This window comes from Coturnix japonica, chromosome 1 (assembly GCF_054131305.1).
Source record: "Coturnix japonica strain WE chromosome 1, WE-NBRP24, whole genome shotgun sequence".
Classification (NCBI taxonomy): Eukaryota; Metazoa; Chordata; class Aves; order Galliformes; family Phasianidae; genus Coturnix; species Coturnix japonica.
In genome coordinates this window covers 77,641,512-77,658,932 of record NC_140663.1, presented here as the reverse complement: position 1 = coordinate 77,658,932, position 17,421 = coordinate 77,641,512, and the positions used below count along the sequence as shown (strand labels likewise).

General features: G+C 43.1%; 1 protein-coding gene across 5 annotated transcripts; it reads right to left on the bottom strand.

Annotated features, from left to right (window-relative positions):
• Positions 1 to 469: 469 nt before the first annotated feature.
• TFG (trafficking from ER to golgi regulator) lies at positions 470 to 16,727 on the bottom strand. Of its 5 annotated transcripts, none has more exons than XM_015877030.3 (9): positions 16,552 to 16,727; positions 14,544 to 14,652; positions 11,198 to 11,406; positions 10,297 to 10,380; positions 9,027 to 9,173; positions 7,582 to 7,749; positions 5,340 to 5,483; positions 3,333 to 3,422; positions 470 to 1,233 (listed from the first exon to the last, which is right to left on the bottom strand). In XM_015877030.3, exons 3-9 carry the CDS (start codon positions 11,379 to 11,381, stop codon positions 863 to 865), a joined length of 1,188 nt encoding a protein of 395 aa, XP_015732516.2. In that variant the 5' UTR covers positions 11,382 to 11,406; positions 14,544 to 14,652; positions 16,552 to 16,727; the 3' UTR covers positions 470 to 862. The 5 variants fall into 5 exon arrangements, with proteins under 5 accessions (XP_015732516.2, XP_085382264.1, XP_015732511.2 ...); XM_085526138.1 differs by having other exon boundaries at positions 5,355 to 5,483; XM_015877025.3 differs by having other exon boundaries at positions 16,601 to 16,727.
• Positions 16,728 to 17,421: the final 694 nt, after the last annotated feature.

Genomic DNA, 17,421 nt, shown 5'->3' with positions numbered 1-17,421 from the left:
TTCTGCACACTTGAAACCTTATGAGCAGCCTTTCATTATCTAAAAGAGGGGCTTGTAAGAAAGGAGACATTCTTTATCATAGTCTGCTGTAATAGAACAAGAGGAAATGGTTTCAAATTAAAGGAAGGAAGATTTGGAATGGATATAAGGAAGACTTTTTTTTTTTTTTTTTTTACAATAAGGGTAGTGAGGCACTGGCACAGGTTGCCCAGAGCTGCAGCGGACGCCCTGTCCATGGAGATTTCAAGACAAAGCTGAACAGGGTTCCTCACAACCTGACCCAACTGTAGGTATCCCTGTTCATTGCATGGGAGTTGGACCAGATGACCTTGAAGTGTCCCTTCCAACTCAAATGAGGTTGTGATTCTATGTCTTGGGAACAGTTCTCCATTTACACACATAGCTTTTTGCTTATGTAGTTTTCTTGTTCCATACTACCTACACTTTAAATTAAAGACCAGGCACATAATGGATTCAGGGCTTTTTTATTAGCTTTCCATGTGAGCATTACAATTTATAATACATCATATCTAGTTTTTACTTCCAAATTAATCTAATTTAGTAAATCATGTATGTTATTAGTGGGCTAAACTTCCAGCTAGCATTTTAATATCCTTCAAACGAGGCAAGCTAGGATGTCAATCGATCACTTGACAGACACATAGGTAGTGATCCCAAACCACCCCAGCCCCAAATTAAACTAGGAAGCGGATACAATTCAAAGCATGAACAGCTCAGTCGCTCCTTCCCTCCCCCCACAGAACTAATGAACACTTACGGTGACTCTTCTGCCTCGGGACAGCTCCAGATCTTGGTAGGGATGGCTGTCAGGCTGCAGCAGCCAGCACCGGGCACTCAACCCTTACCGGTATCCAGGCCCGGGCTGCGCGTAGCCCTGGGGCCCAAAAGGTGGCCGAGTGCGGGCATACGGATTGGGCCCACTGGGTGGTGGCGTCATGGTGCTGCCGGGTGGTGGGGTGAAGCCAGGCCGTGGCTGGAATGTGCCGGGTGCTGCCTGGGCACCGGGTGGGCCGCTGTAGGGGGCTGGCTGCGAGGCCTGCGTGGTGTAGGGCTGCGGGGGGAAGCTGCCCGCCGGGTACTGCTGTGGCTGCTGCGCTGGCAGCTGCTGGGCCTGGCCCTGCCCTGGGAAAGCGGCTGCTGGGGCCGGTTGCTGGCTGTAGGCTGGGAACTGCTGCGCCGGCTGCGAGGCGGCCTGCTGTGGGCTGTAGCCGGCTGTGGGGGAAGAGATGTGGGGTAAGGCATGGCATGGCACCGAGTCGCACACAGAGTGACCGCAGTGACAGCAGAAGTAGCGCGATAAGCACAGACAAGCAAACATAAGGAACTGCGAGTTTTCCTGCTGTCACATGTAAGCACACAGCCTGGTATTCCCACAGCCAACAAGAAATTTAAGACAGACAAACAGCATTTTACCATCACAACACATTAAAAGTAAGAAAAAAAAAAAATCTTCCTTCACAAACAAGGTAAAAAAGTAGCCTTTTCTCCCCCAAAAAATCAAGATCAAACTGTCATGGAAACACTGTTAGTGCTCAGTACTCTTAAGTCATTGTGCGAGTTAAATCGTAGATATTTTCAGTTCTTTAAAAGCAGAGTTAAGTAAGTTCAACAGAAATTGTGCAGAGCAGCATACTTGAGTACAAAACTCCCATTGAAACACGCCCCAACTTGGTGGTTCTACATAAAACCAGCTTCCAAAAGGAATTTTTCTTGTTGAATACTTTAAAATAGCGTTAATTCTCTTTATGAAGAAATAAATAGCTACTTTTATCCATCACGAAACACACCTGCAGCTACTTGCAATGAAACCTCTCCATTGACTGGAATCCTGTCAGCATTAAACACCAGACACACAAGTTATTAAAAGTGCACAGCCCTGAATAGAGAGTAAGGATTGAAGAATGCACTGAAGTATATTTTGAACTCACCTTAAAACTGGGATCAAAATTTATGAGACAAACCTTAGTAGGCTGCATGTTCACTACCATGAGGAAATCTTCTTGTCTAGCAGAGCTACTGGGCAGAGTGGGGAAGGATCCCACTCTGGGGGACAGGGGTTCTGGAGGTAATCTTCATGGGCACAACAGCAACAAGCAGATGAATAACTACTTCCAAGTAAAGCTCTTCAATGGCAGCTGTCAAAAGGCCCTCACAGTGAGACTGCTTGTGACAGATCTGATTACTCAGGAAATGGGTTTGGGGAAACACAAGGAGCTCCAGATCATTTCTGGTGATAACAGTGTCTTCTTGGAGACATTCTAAGAATTGGGGATGCAGAACTCATGTTGCGCTACAGATACTGCAGGAACTTCCGCAGTAAAAAAAAACGTTTAAGGCCATGGTGGAAAATGATTAGTACATAGATGGAAACTCCTTTTTTTCCTGCATTAGTTCCTTAAATCTACACAGAAAGACAGACAGACCGTTCTACTTCTTTAAGCCTAACTTCAGCAGAAGGAACTGGACTGGTGGCAGTCTGTCACAGATATCTACCTATACAGAGCACAGGAACAAGGGATAAGGCACAAACCCTCTATGTTCCAAGTGTTCTGCAATTCTTACCCAAGCCACACAACTATTCTCATCTATATCAAATCTGATGCACTTCCACTGTATACATTGTGGGGGGAAAGAAAGCAGTGGTACAGGCTGTTTTCTGAGGCACTTAGCAGTATGGAAGTCTTTGTTTGTTTTAAACAATCTAAACTGCAATATGACAAATGCTTTCTATCTTCCTCTAAAAGCAATAAGCAATTGGAGATATACATCCATCCTTGTACTGTAACATAGCCTGCTTCTGCTGAAGTAAATAACTGGAAATTCTGAACTCGAGTTTATTTTGGAGACACACAAAACCCAGAGTTTCATATTTGCAGACACACCACTAATGCACTAACATGGTCTCCTGTGAAAAGCAGTAGCTCCTTTAGTTGAGGCATCAGTAACTTTGCTACAATGCCAAGATGCAGACCTCAACCCTGAAGACTGCTCATGCTTTATTTCACCTACTGTTTGTTTTTTTTTTACCAGTGCATTCTTCTGACAGATGGGTAGAAATGAGATACCAGAAGTCCAACTCTAGTAGCAACAAGAAACTGCTTGTTTTCTTAGCAAACTACTTGCTTTCAGTAGCAACTGAAAGCATCTGCTAACTGGTCACTTTTGAATTGTGCCCATTTCCCTCAGAAGCGCAGGTGTTTGAGATGCTCAGCACCCTGAGCTGCCCCACGCATTCAGGATCCACAGCTCAGAGGGCTGGGCACCAATGGAGACATCCCCTAGCTACACCACAGTTTGCAGGAGCCGCTTACCTGGGTACTGCACGCCATACTGCTGCTGGGGCTGTGCCTGTGGCTGCTGGGCAGGGTAACCTGGCTGCTGGTACTGCTGGTACATCTGGCCTGGGGACAGAGAAATCAGTTGGCTGGGAGAAAATACCTGACCTATATCAAAAAGATCAGACGCACAACATCCTAGTGGTTTGAGTTGCAGAAATAACACGTACAAGTTACAAGATTTTAGTCTCTGAACCATGCCATTCTGAAGACAGATCACACAGTCCTAATCTGACGGAGGGCCCACTATTCCAGTGGATGCCAAGAGCCATATACCTTACCTAGCACTACACTGGTGTGTAACAGAGCAGAAATCTTTACATGGCTTGCTAACTTCTCCAGAACTTACTGTAAATCAAAGTACTTCAGAAGTTAAACATGTCCTCAGATCGTCTGTTTATAATAGCTTTTAAGACTATTTCTGTACAAAGTACTGTAGCAGTGGTACATTATTTATTCTGACCACACTTTCTCAGCAAGTCCTCCATCTCTTAACATCTGACTTGCTGTAAGCCAGGTTTTCTTAAAGAGACCCAGGGGTACAGCCCCTAAAACTGAAATAAAACTGTACAAATACAAATAAAACTGTTGGGTGTTCAAATTCAGTGCTGATTTTTCCTGAATTTACTTTGTTCATTTTCTTGGCAAGCAGAGGCAGAATATTTGTTTTGACTTAACCGATGGGCCCTGCTTAGGATTTCTGCTTCTGCTGTTTCTCGTTTGAATAACACACACAAAGAACAAAACTATCTATCTGCCAAACCAAAGCTTAGCTGAACTGGAGCAGACTTGGAGACTTCACTACTATAAAGTGTTACTGTACGATCAGTCATTCTGCAAAGATCAACAGGCTGTATAAATAGAACTGCAAATCGTATCATCTGAATTGCACTAAGACAGCAAAGCGAGCTCTGCTCCAAGTCCTCCCACGTCCCCGTACGTGCTGCTTCAGCAGGACGCTCCCTTTCCTTTTAACTCTGGTGTTAATTACAGCTCATAGCAAAGGCGTCTGACATTCCCACTAACCTTTCAAAACTTTATTTGGTATGTAACTCTTATGACACAAGAGTGCTGAGCAGAAGGGCTGAATGGAATGCAAAGCACACAGACACTTTGTTGTGCTGATTAAATTCTAACTGGTGAATGCCTGAAACTTTTGATCGGGAGCAGTCAAGCCATTCAGAAGCATCTGCAAAGAGGTCTAATGACCTTGCATTCACAAAGAAAAATAACTAATAACCAATAATAATATCATACCTAATGCCATTTTTAACAATCCTGGGTTTTAAGAAGATCTTTTTAGATAAATCAGACACTGAATCGTTATTATAGCTTTAAGCCAGAAAGATGAGTCTTCTTTCCCATTTATATCCCTTTAATAGTATAAGAGAAATAAGCAAAAAAGACTGAAAGCAGCAAAAACAAGCATTTTCATAATGCTCCACTTCAACCAACAGCTTTCATGCACAGATCTAACTGCAGGTTGCTTAAATACTCTGCTCAGTCACAGCGCTACTGCTAACCACCAGGAAGGGATTTCTGGACATTGTGGTCACTGTCACCAATGTCTCTTATGCCTGTCTGTTAGATCAGTAAAGAAAGTAGCAGAGAGTTTTAACTGTTTTCTGCATCAAAATACAGGAACGTCTTAATAACATACTTGGTATGGAGGTACAAGCAGCAGAGCAACTGATGCCACAGCTGTGTCTAGAACTATGTGGGTCTGAAGGCTCAGTGCTTTTGGAAAACACAACAGAACACTGAAACTCCCCAAGTCACATCACTACCCTTTTAAATGGAGCTACTGCTCCACCTGCCGATCGCATGTTGAATGACACATGGGAAAAAAACATTCTGCCTGGTGGGACAGATGAATTTAGAGCTGTGTATTGGCTTTGGGCCTGCTACTTACAAGCCAAAGGTACAGAGCACACAGATTCAGGCAGCAGCACTCATGCCCAACAGCACAGAACAGTTTCTCACCTTCTACTTGCTGACCTGTCTGCGGCTGTGCTCCCGGGTATGGTGCCTGCTGGGGCTGCACACCAGGGGGGTGGGCTGCAGAAGAGGAGGAAGCGATGCTGTCTGGTGTTCCTGATCGTTCTTCTGCAGGGGCACTGGGTGGGCCTAAAGGAGAGAGAACAAAATGCACTGAACAAAATGAAGAGGGAGTTTGAATAATAAGTCCACTCCCATGCACAGTTTTTAATACTTCTTCCAGTTTTCTGTAGGTTTGCCTTCGGAAGTATGTATTTGCACATCTCAAGTCTATCTTAAAAATCTATGAGGGGGAGTGGGGGGTGGAATTTCCCACCTGTCTCAGGTCAAAGTCACTCAAATTTCATGTCCTTCTGCTCTGTGGATAAAGCCTTTCATAACAACACTGTTTCTGCAGCTTCAGACACTCACCCTGCACACATGCTCCAAAAGTGCACTGTTGCATTTGGAGAGAACATATACATACACCAAGAACACCTTGTTCTTCTGCACCCAGAACAAAGGTGCAAAACTGCAGGAATTTATTCAAATACTGTCATGTTTTACTGTGGCTCATACGAGCACAGGCAATGAAGTGTTTTGCCAACAGACACACAGCATGTGAACAGAAAACCTCTAAGGGATGTCTTAGATTAGCAGACCCACACAGGGTATGGCACATGTCAGTCTGAAAGCAATTGTTTGAGAATTGTGAAAGTATCCCAGCTACTGAGCAGCACCCAAAGAAAGCATGGGAGACAGAGAATTCAGTTTTTATTTAAGTTAATGAGAAGGTGTGCAATAGGCATGTGAAGAGGTATGGCATGCTACAGTTAAAGTCAAAACACTTTGTTAGAAACAATGGAACTTAAACCCAAACCTTTCCAGCTCTTAGGTTTATGAGTACAACGTATGATAAACTACTTTCAAACACATGCATAGAGTTAAGCAGGATTACTGGACTTTCTGCAAATTCTCTACTGTAAGATAATTGTATTTACACAAGCAACAAGCATATAATTGCATTTCCACATTACCCTTAATAGGGGGAAAGTGAATCAAAGCTGCCCACTTCTGATTTTGGCTTTAAAGCTATAATCCTGCAGTTACACATATAGGAATGTGATATCTCATATCCTGCTTAAATGGTCGTTTATGATGTCCTTTGTGCATTCAAAGCATAGTCAAGTCAGTTCACTCTATCAAAGGAATTATGGAGATAGTATCACTGATGCTATGATGAAAGCATTAACTGACAGTGAAGCTTTGTACCCAAAGAGCAAACCATTCCTGTAAAAATTAGCTCAAATTTTCAACCAGTTGTACTTCACAGCCTAAGGTAACAGCTGATCACTGAGAAGTAGTTCACTGCAAGTTTTCAAGTACCAAGTGTGTGAAATAGCCATGCTGTGACATACCCAAAACACTACATGCAGGAAGAGATTGATCAAGACCATGTGAAATCATATGAAGACCACATTGGTCTAAAGTGAACACGGCAAATCCTGTTAATAGCAGGTTTTCAGGGAACAATGTTATATTAAATTTTGTCAGATTCAAGAAAACCCAGTGTAAAGTCATTTCTCTATATTCTGCATCACATTGCCCATTCAGCTATCTTGTCTAAAGCTGACAGTATTCAGCTTAGTGTAAACTGCATTTAAACGTTTCGCATTCTCCTACTTGTCATACTAGTACTAATACCCATGCAGTTCTGCAAGAACAATTATCATTCTGACAAGTAGGCAACTCCTTTCTACTGAGATTAAAAAACGTTGTCACTGTTTATTTTTGATATGCAGAACAGAAAATATGGGGTTATACAAATGTTCTGACTGACCCAAGGAGCAGAACACAAGCTGAGAACCTAAGCTGAACTGCCAGATAATCCTTAAGGCCAAACAGGGCGTCCTGTCCTTCCATAACTGTCAGTTATAACTAATGTACAGTAACTTAATTATTTTAGTACTAGCTTTAATTAGTTGAAACAAAAATAACGAACTGTTTTGACTCCAAGCTAAAACATCAAGCTACAACCAACAGCAACATTTTGGCACTTTGTACACAGAACTTAACAAACCCATTTACAATACCTTGATGCGCCACATATTTTAGAGTTCTGAAAAGGAATAGTCAATACAAAATGCCGCTTAATACATCTAAAAAACAAATGCTCTGTTGCAAATCAAGCTTTAGGTAATCATTTATTAACAGGTTTTGCTTTCTTTTTCGTAAGACATATGCTTACCTGACACCTGATCATCTGTCAAGCCAAATGCTGACATGACATTCTTGCTGATCTCATCCTGGTTCTTTAGTGGATCGAACGCAGACATGCTTGCTGCTATAACTTGAGTGGATGGCTTAACATTAGAGTCAGCAGCAGCAGGCTTTTCTTCCCTACCTTCCACAGCATCTACAAAACAAAATGCCTTGGTTTTAATTCTCAAAATCTCAAAAAACCAACCTGCTGAAATGCTTTAGAACAGTGTGATCAATCAATGCAGTATCTGAAAATGTGATTAAGTGCAAAGCTGAGGTCTCATTGCATAGGATACACTGACACTGCAGCATCAGAGCTCTTCGGTCTTCAGTTCAAAGGTTCAACAAGTTGTTTTGGCATGATTTCCCAACTGAGAATTCTAAATTAAGAACACTTATAGGACAGCTTCCAATTTATTATATTGTTTCCTAAACTGGAGTTCTTGTTCTGTTCCATCCCCACCCCCCCTCCCCATCCTGATGGATGAAGCTCATCTCCCTGAAGAACTGGTTCTATCTGAAGCCCCTTGTCTTCCATGGGGCTCCATTTTCACTGAGAAACAAACAAATGCAGGTAGAGTTTAAAGCAGCCATTTGTACTCTATGACCATCATGCTAACTTCCTTTCAAACAGCTTACAGCCCAAATTCCCATTATTCCACCAAAACTAGCCACTGCTTATATTGTAGAACAGAGACTGGATTTTTGAAGGTTTTCCTGTTAAAGCAACAATAGCAATATTTCTTAGAAGAAAGGCTGGAGCTGCTAGTTCACCTCTTTACTTGGAACACTGTATTTCATTATTCTTCTGTGCTAGGAGATCACTGTCTCAAAACTGGGAGAATGAGAGTTCCTCCCCCACTTCACCCCCTCCCCCATAATCCTTTCCCACCCCTATTCTGCACCCTTGTTCTGCTTACCCTGAGACAGCTCTGATGCTGGTCTGAGCTCAAAATGTCTGGATTCAATTTCCTAACCTGGCAAAAGAAGTGAATATAATTTTTGCTGAATTAGCCTTTTACTGTTCTAGTGACTCAAACCTGCTTAGCAACAAGACAAGATAAGCACCAGAGCTAGCCCAAAGTAAGCAGTGGGAATGCTCAGCTGGGAGCAATACCTTCTCTCTTCAGCAATAACATACTATTAATTTAGCTGAAAGCCCTGTCAAAAAGCTGTCCCGACTCACAAGCATTAGTTACAGCGTTTACATACATGACAACAAAAGTCATACTTGGAGGTGTTATTTCTAAGTTAACTTACTGCTTTACTTCAAATAACCTGACGCAGATTCTACCTCTGAAATAACTGAAGCATTACAAATTGAGCAACGATCAAGAATGATCACAACCAGTACTCAAGACCTCATCTTTCACTGTTAAACAGCACACAACCGTGCAAACCAAACCCCAAAGTCTTTGCCAGGCTGCCTACCACTTTCAGGCAGGTTGGTGGACACCCCTGGTTCAGCAGGTGGCTCTAAACAGTCCAGTAAGCGATTAACTTTATTGCGAAGTTCTATCAGCTCTCGACGCAGGTATTTCACCTGATTGGATTCTAGGGGTCTCGGCTGTCCGTTAACTGCAAAACAATAATTACATACATTTATGACTGTAATAATGTGCTGATATTCAGTTTAAAACTGAAAGAAAATCAACCCAGTGTTTCCAACTCCAGGAGCATCCTACTGTGATGTCTGGAGTGACACACAGTGAGTAAACTCACTCTAGAGTTTACTGTTCCTTTACATCATCTCATTTTAGCCTGACACTACTAAGAACCAGAACTGCAGAGTAAATCTTGCAGCAAGTTTCTGCACTGTTAACTCAGTTTCCATGACCATACCCTGAACAATACAAACACCATATTTGGTTGTGGAAATCTGTTCCATTAGACTGTGCCTTTAGAACTAAGGCAGCATATGCAGCTCTTACACCTCGAGAAAAAGGTGAGACTCCTGGTTAAAATCTGCTTGCTGTTCTGTGGAACTATGCAAAATTCCCAAGAGCAGCCTGAAAATAAAGAATTATTTTATCTAAAGCAAAAGGATAAACATTAAAATCTCTTATACTAGAAGCATTTGATGTTATTTTTAATAGTGTCCAAGTGACAATGCAAGTTCATCATTAAATTTTCTCACATGCCTGTGAAGAAAACCCCCCTACACTGAGGCTAGAGTGGAAAATAACATGGAAAATAATATTGCAGTGTAACAACTGACCCTATTTTTGTATGCCAGTTAATGTAAGCCACCTTATAAAAACTGAGACAGTTTCTGTTTCTTCAAATTCAGATATCATGTGAAAGAGAAGAGAGAAAACAGATGTCACATATTATTCCACTGTTTGTAATCTACTACTTTCATTCTTCCAATGTGATATAAACCAAAAAACATAGAATCACAGAATGGCCTGGGTTGAAAAGGACCACAATGGTCATCTAGTTCCAACCCCCTGCTATATGCAGGGTCACTAACCACTAGCCCAGGCTGCCCAGAGCCACATCCAGCCTGGCCTTGAATGCCTCCAGGGATGGGGCATCCACAGCCTCCTTGGGCAACCTGTTCCAGTGCGTCACCACCCTCTGTGTGAAAAATTTCCTCCTAATATCTAACCTGAACCTCCCCTGCCTCAGTTTAAAAATACTCTGCCTGAATTTTAATAAAGGTTATTTTAAAAAGGTATGAAACATCTTATACACTTACCAAACAACGTCAGCTTGAGTATCCTGCTGCACTGAATTGCAAAGGAAAGATCTGAGCTATCAAAAATTGTTATAAGATCTCCATCTGAAAAGAATATTTCAAAAGTTACATTAAAGCGTGGCCTATTCACTACCAAACTCCATATGAGGGCAAAAGTGTTACTTTATTTCTAAATACTGACATTCCCTATTTGATTCCAAAGCTACCAGAAGAGAGGTTATCAATTAACATTATCACTCACCACATCCCATTATGTGTACGGGGAGAAAACTGAAGACACAGAAGCAAAAAACAAAGGTTTTGCTCTGTGGTTACTAAGCAAGACTTAGCTCTGTGTTTCCCTGAGCTACAACCAATAAGAAACACTTTCTGTTGATTTAAAAGGCATCTGCAGTAAGTTGGGTAGAAACATATATATACATATACATACACACACACACTTTCCAATCCATTTCATGACTGAAGCAGACTTAAACAATGACCTTAGCCTAGCTGAAACAAAGGGAAGAATACCATTGACCTCACACAGCAACCAAACTGTACCCCATTCTACTAACTTTTCCCTTAAACATTGCTCATTAAAACGTATAGCTTTTAGTGGTGACTATGTCAAAACATAGTGTTTTGTAGCTGAGATCAGCATCAGCAAAATAATCAACTTTCAGATCGCTGATATTCCAGAAATACTGGCAGAAATACTATGGTCAGACAGCGTAACCACAAAAGACAGATTCTACTGATGGAATAAAATCTTTTAAAGAGAAATCATCCACATTTGCCAAGTTATTTTGGACAGCTTTGTAAAAGTGAGTTGTACAGTTTCTGTTCTGTGTAATTTCTGAATAAATGGTATCAGAGCAACAGTATTAATTACTGCTGTTGCAGTTTAATTACACCTTACCTTCATCTTTATATTTTATTGTGACTTCATCGTTGCTCAGAAGTTTCCCTCTAAAAACTCTTTGCATCATTAGCACTAACTCATCATAGGTGATATCCTCATTATGGATAGGAATTCTCCTAATGTCTTCACCAAGCTGAGCTTTTATAATCAGCTTCCCACTTAAGTCCAGCTGCCCATTCATGGTGGATTCCTTGTCACCTCCAGGCCTGTTAACAAGAAAAATATTAAAAACATACCTTAAAGAACTGAATTGCTAACAGCTTAAATGTGTCTGACAGTAGTTCAGATGCTTTCCATACTCTAAATAAGAAAACCTCTAGTACCACCTAAAAAAGTTCTCTCAAACACATTCTACAGTGCACCAGTTTCCCAAACAGTGAAGTAGATCATACAATTTCTAAGCCCATAGGCAAAGCATAAGTAGCTGGAGGGGACACAGGCAGGCCAGCTGATCCAACATGGCCAAAGGGATGTATGTCCCACACTACATGGCACTGTACTCAGGAAAGGGGTATGTTTGGAGGGAAGGAATTTGTCTTCCCAAGAAACCTTTACATGGGACAAGCCCAGCTCTCCTACAATTAGGTAACCTTAGCCATTAGGTTATTTGAACGCTGACCTGCCTGCTGACGGGAGGTAAGAAATGAATTCCTTGTTTGCTTTGCTCACAACTTTATCACAACCTATGAGGTTTCACACTTTCACCTTTCTGATTCTCTCCCCCTACCCACTTGGGGAGGATAAGCAAGTGGCTATGTGGTACTTAGCTGCCTCTCATGAGTCTTCTTGAGACCCAGCCTGGGTAACAAAGGGTTCCACAACAGATGAGTGTGATGAGTGTATTAGACTAAATTTCTAGATATTACAGCTATTTAGCTGCTAAGTGACAGGCTCCCGTGCTTTTCATAGGGCTAACTGTATTTCAGAGTCCAGCACTTCTTAATGGTTGCTTTTGCTTCTGACATCTGGTGTACTCCTTATCTTTCTTTACTGCATCTGGGAACATATGCCTTCAAATTACTGAAACCCATTATGTGCAGTAAAGGAAGTTCTATAGACAAAATCACACAAACAAGATGATAAGCCTCACAAGAAGCAATATGTTCTGCTCAGTGATGTCTTAGTGTGGGAAAGCATCAAATGTGGAAGGCAGCTGTGTGGAGTCCTGTGCAATAGGTCACAGAAATTGCTGAAGAAGTTGTTGAATTGATTTACAGAAGTGAAGATCATCTAGCTAGCTTTAGATATCACTGAGTGAGAAAAGTGGTTTGTATTCTACCTTTATACTGACTCATGGATGGTGGCAAATAACCTGTGGGGATGGTTACAGCAATGGAAGCAGGACAACTGGCATTATGGAAGCAAAACCATCTGGGCTGCTGCATTGTGAAAAGATATTGCTGTTCAGGTAGAGAACATGGTTGTAAAAGTATATCACACAGGTGCCCACGTACCTAAGAGTCTTGAAGAAAACCAATCAGCAGGCTGCTAGGATTGAAGCAGCCACAAGTGTCATGTGCTTACAATGGTGGAAGCAACCACTAGATGGCTGGAAACACACCCTGTGCCACATGCCACTGCCCAAAACACTACCATGGGCCTCAAAAAGCAAGTTTTGTGGCAACATGGCACTCCAGAAAGAACTAAGACAGCAGGACTCATCTCCAAAACCACCTCACAGACAACTGAACCAAAGAGCATGGCACTGAGTGGGTATGTATCACACCCCCTACCTTGCACCAGCCTCCATGAAAATCAAATGATATAATGGACTATTAAAAACTGCACTAACAACAATGGGTGCTGGCATACTCAAACACCAAAGCACACATTTAGCAAAAGGGATCTGGCCAATCAAGCTGACCCTTCTCAGTTAAAACTCTCACATACTGGATAAGGAGATAAAGTCCTTCTAGTGCACATGAAAACCACACTGGCCAGATAGCTACAGTTACTCCTGCCTCAAGGGCAAGGCCATTCATAGGACTGCTTTTGATCAAGACTCTGAGTGCACTTAGTGGGTAATATAGAAGGATGGGGATGTTCGGTGTGCACCTCAAAGGGAATCTTGAGGGTGCTGGGTGAGAACAGTTAATAATTCAAAATGCGTGATGTTACTTGCCACATAATCCTGAATATGGCAAGCGTCACCAAGATTAATAAATTTTGATAGAACTGAGTAAAGTGCAGTGGTGATAGAGCTGGATAAGCAGAGTCATAACTGGCTCCAGTGATAGAGCTGGATAAGCACAGTGATAACTGGCCCCAGCATCCACCACCATACACTCTCCTGCCCTGAAAGACTGTTATGTCAGATGGAGCCTAAAGTCATGGACAAAAAGAACACAGGGTACACATGGATGGCTCACAGACTAAGGGAACGATATGTGTGTATATATTAAAATACAGGAAAGGCGGTAGTGATTAACTGGGACACATTGCCAAGTATGTGACCAGAGCACAGCATAGTTGGTACAGAAAAAAGGGAAAATACTGGCCTAGTTTCAGATGAAATAGTTAATTTTCTTCCTAGTAGCTGGTACAGTGCTGTGCTTTGGATTTAGGATGAGAACAACACTGAAAGCAAACCAGTGTTTTAGGAGTTTGCTTTGGACAGTCAACCCAACCTGGCCAAAAGGGATGTTGTGCTCAGCAAAAAAAAAAGCTGAGAGAAAGGAATAAAGCTGAGGGGAGACATCTGAAATGATGGCATTTGTATTCCCAATTGTTACATGTGATGAGCCCTGCTTTCCTTGAAGTGGCTGAACACCTGCCTGCTAATGAAGCAGGAAGTAGAAAATACATTTCTTGCTTTGCTTTGGTTGTGTGTGTGGCTTTTGCTTTACCTAGCAGAATGTCTTCATCTCAAACCACGAGTCCACAGGATTTTTCCTTTCTGATTCTCTCCCCACTCCCATCTTCAGAGTGTAACTTAGCAGCTGTGAGGTGCTGAGCTGCCTGACAGGGTTAAACTACAGCAAAGACAAACACCCACTGAACAAAACTCATTCTCTTAAAAGAACAAGAGGTAGGTGGATACAGAGAAATTCAGAAATGCAGAGAAAAAGGACCCGTTATTCACACATCAAGGTAGCTGCAGAGGCAATGATAAAATGGTGAAGCTCATAACAGTGTTAATGCCGGTTAATGTACTATATGCATTTCACAAGTCTTGACTACAGGAACATCAACTGTTTCAGTTCTACTTTGATTCAGCAGAAGTTGGTTTTAAAAGGTTTCTCTGCAGGAGGCTTTTTAGAACAACATTAGCATAAAAAATTGAACGGCATCCATACATGGGTCTTCTTTCAATGTTTTCACTAAACATTTAGCACTACGTTACCTTGTCTGTCTTATTGATGTTGGTTATTGGTCAAGTTTCCTTGTTGTCCTCACTTCAGAACAGTGTCAGGATAAGCCGCCATGCACTAACAGTGGCAGAAAACAGGAAGCTGCATCAGAAAAAAGAAATTAAAAAGCTTTATTTACTGTCAAACTTCTTTAAACACTCTAAAACATTTAAACAAATGTACCTAGTTACAAAAAGCCATTATTTTATCGTATGTAACAATCACGTTTACACTTCTGAGTACAGTGCAGTTTGAGGTTCAGCTAAATCAGATCCTGAACAAGAGTTTTGATTTCATAATTGAGGAAAGAATGGTGTTCGTTTTTCTAAGTTTTTTAAATGCATGTAGGAGCAATGTGTTCCTTTGCAGGAGGACAGTGATCTACCCCAGCAGTCTTAAAACGCTCACGCACATGGCCTCCAACTTAAAACCCCAGGTGAAGCTGTATTAATTAATTAAATCTAAGTTAAACTTAGACTGATTCTGCACTATAAAAACCTAGAAATCCATTTCTGGAGTAGAATTAAGCAGTGCATCCTCCAGATAGCACCAGGACACATTACCAGGAGTAACAGAACATTCCCACAAGCAGAAACACTGAACCAGGCAATTTTACACTACAGTCAGAAACACACAATGCTTAAAAATACCATCTGACCCCACTTCAGCTTAGACGTCTGTTTTTCCTACTGAAAAGAGAGCAGTGAGCTGCCTGACATTTATGCAGTCCACCTGCTTGTTACACATGCTCATCATCCACACAGAATCACAATTAGCCGGACAAGGGGAAATGGTTTTAAGTTAAAAGAGGGAAGATTTAGGTTGGATGTTAGGGGGAAGTTCTTCACTAGGAGAGTGGTTAGGCCCTGGAACAGGCTGCCCAGGGAGGTTGTGGATGCCCCGTCCTTGGAGGTGTTCAAGACCAGGTTGGACGGGGCCCTGGGCAACCTGATCTAGTAAAGGTGTATGTTTGGTGGCCCTGCCAGGCAGGGGGGTTGGAACTACATGATCCTTGAGGTCCCTTCCAACCCGGGTCATTCTGTGAGTCTGTGATCTGTGTCTGCTCCCCTCCCTCTTCCCTAGCATGAAACATCCACCTCTTCCAAGGGCTGAGCTCACTGCTAACAGGGCGAGGGTAAGGCTGTGTTGACACACAACGCAGGTGAACATGACATGACAACACTGCTTTTCTGACTCCTCACACACACCTTGTGAAATGAGTGACACACAGAGATGGGGCTACTCTTGCTGATCTTACTACAGCTCTGAGTACAATTTAACGTGCTGAACGAGTACAGAAAATGCATCTACAAGTGGATTAAGAGAGTTCATTTAACTTGCACCTCACATGGTTTAAACATCACAGCTGGACACTGGTTTGGCTTCTTTAGCATTACAGTGCAGTTTGCTTTGAAACAACAACTAAGAACAGCACCTCATCATTGTGCTGCCACATTTCAGGGTACACACCTGAGCAGCTGTAGCCTTTGGAACTCATCACTTGTATCTTTGTGCAAGGAAACTAGCTTGCTGCTGTAACATACTTACATAATTACATTGTCTTACTCACCAACATCACTCACATTAATACACTGCACGTCTAGCAAAGAGTAAGAAAACATAACAGAAAAACACTGGAACGCACTATTTTTTTTTCTTCTTTTTTGTTTGTTATTTTTTTTGCCCAAGCATCCTCCGCTTGGCTTGAGCTAAAAGACACTCCCAACGCTACACCTGCTCGCAGCCGTCGCATAAAACAACCCGCAAGGTTTCAAAGCACAAAATCGCACAGCATTCCGGCTTCCCCTCCCCACAACGTGACACAGCTGGATGGATCACGGCGAGGCAGGCCCGGTGCACGGAGCGGGGCCCGCTGACCAAGGCCCGCCAGCCAAGGCGGTTCAACGCGGCCCGGAGCCTCCCTGAGGCGAGGCCGGTTGAACGCGAGGAGTCTCCCAGCCCCGGAGCCCCCCGGCCCAACGCCCCAGCCGCCGCCCTCACCCGCCCCGCAGCGCCTGACCCCGAGGCGAGGGTGGGCCCGTTGTCTTACTCTGGCTCCCGCGTGGTCCTGCCGGCGGAGGCCCAGGCGCTTTCCGAGCCTGGACACAACCACCGCCACCCGTACGTGGCACAAGAGAGAAGGGGCGGCCGGATCGCTGCCGCTGCCGGGCCTGCGCGTTGCGGCCGCATGCGCACTGCGGACACCGGCCCGCCGCCACGCGGGGAGGGGGGAGGAGGGAGGAGGCGGTGGCTCGTCTGTTTCACACAGGGAGTGGTGACGCACTGGACCCGGTTGCCCAAGGAGGCTGTGGATGCCCCATCCCTGGAGGCCTTCAAGGCCAGGCTGGATGTGGCTCTGGGCAGCCTGGGCTGCTGGTTGGTGACCCTGAACGTAGCAGAGGGTTGGAACTACATGATCATTGTGGTCCTTTTCAGCCCAGGCCATTCTTTACAAATCTTTGCTGACAGAAGGAAAGCTGCCAGCGAAACTTCAGCCTTGGATGTGGGGAGAACAAATTTGAGGCTGCTGAGGGATCTAGCTGGCAGGATTCCATGGGAAAATGAATCTGAAGTTAATGGGTCCATCATACAAGAAGTCTGGTAGATAAGTATGAGAACATAATTAGAAATAATTAGGCCATTTTCAATGTAAAGAAATATGTATCATCTCTTCAGTTTTAGTAACATAGGGAAGAGGTCTGGAAGACAGGACCTTTGTGTCCATTACAAATACAAGCTGTCGTTTTTCATACCTTTGAACAGACAATTCATAGAATCATAGAATCATAGAATAGCCTGGGTTGAAAAGGACCACAATGGTCATGTAGTTCCAACCCCCTGCTATGTGCAGGGTTACCAACCAGCAGACCA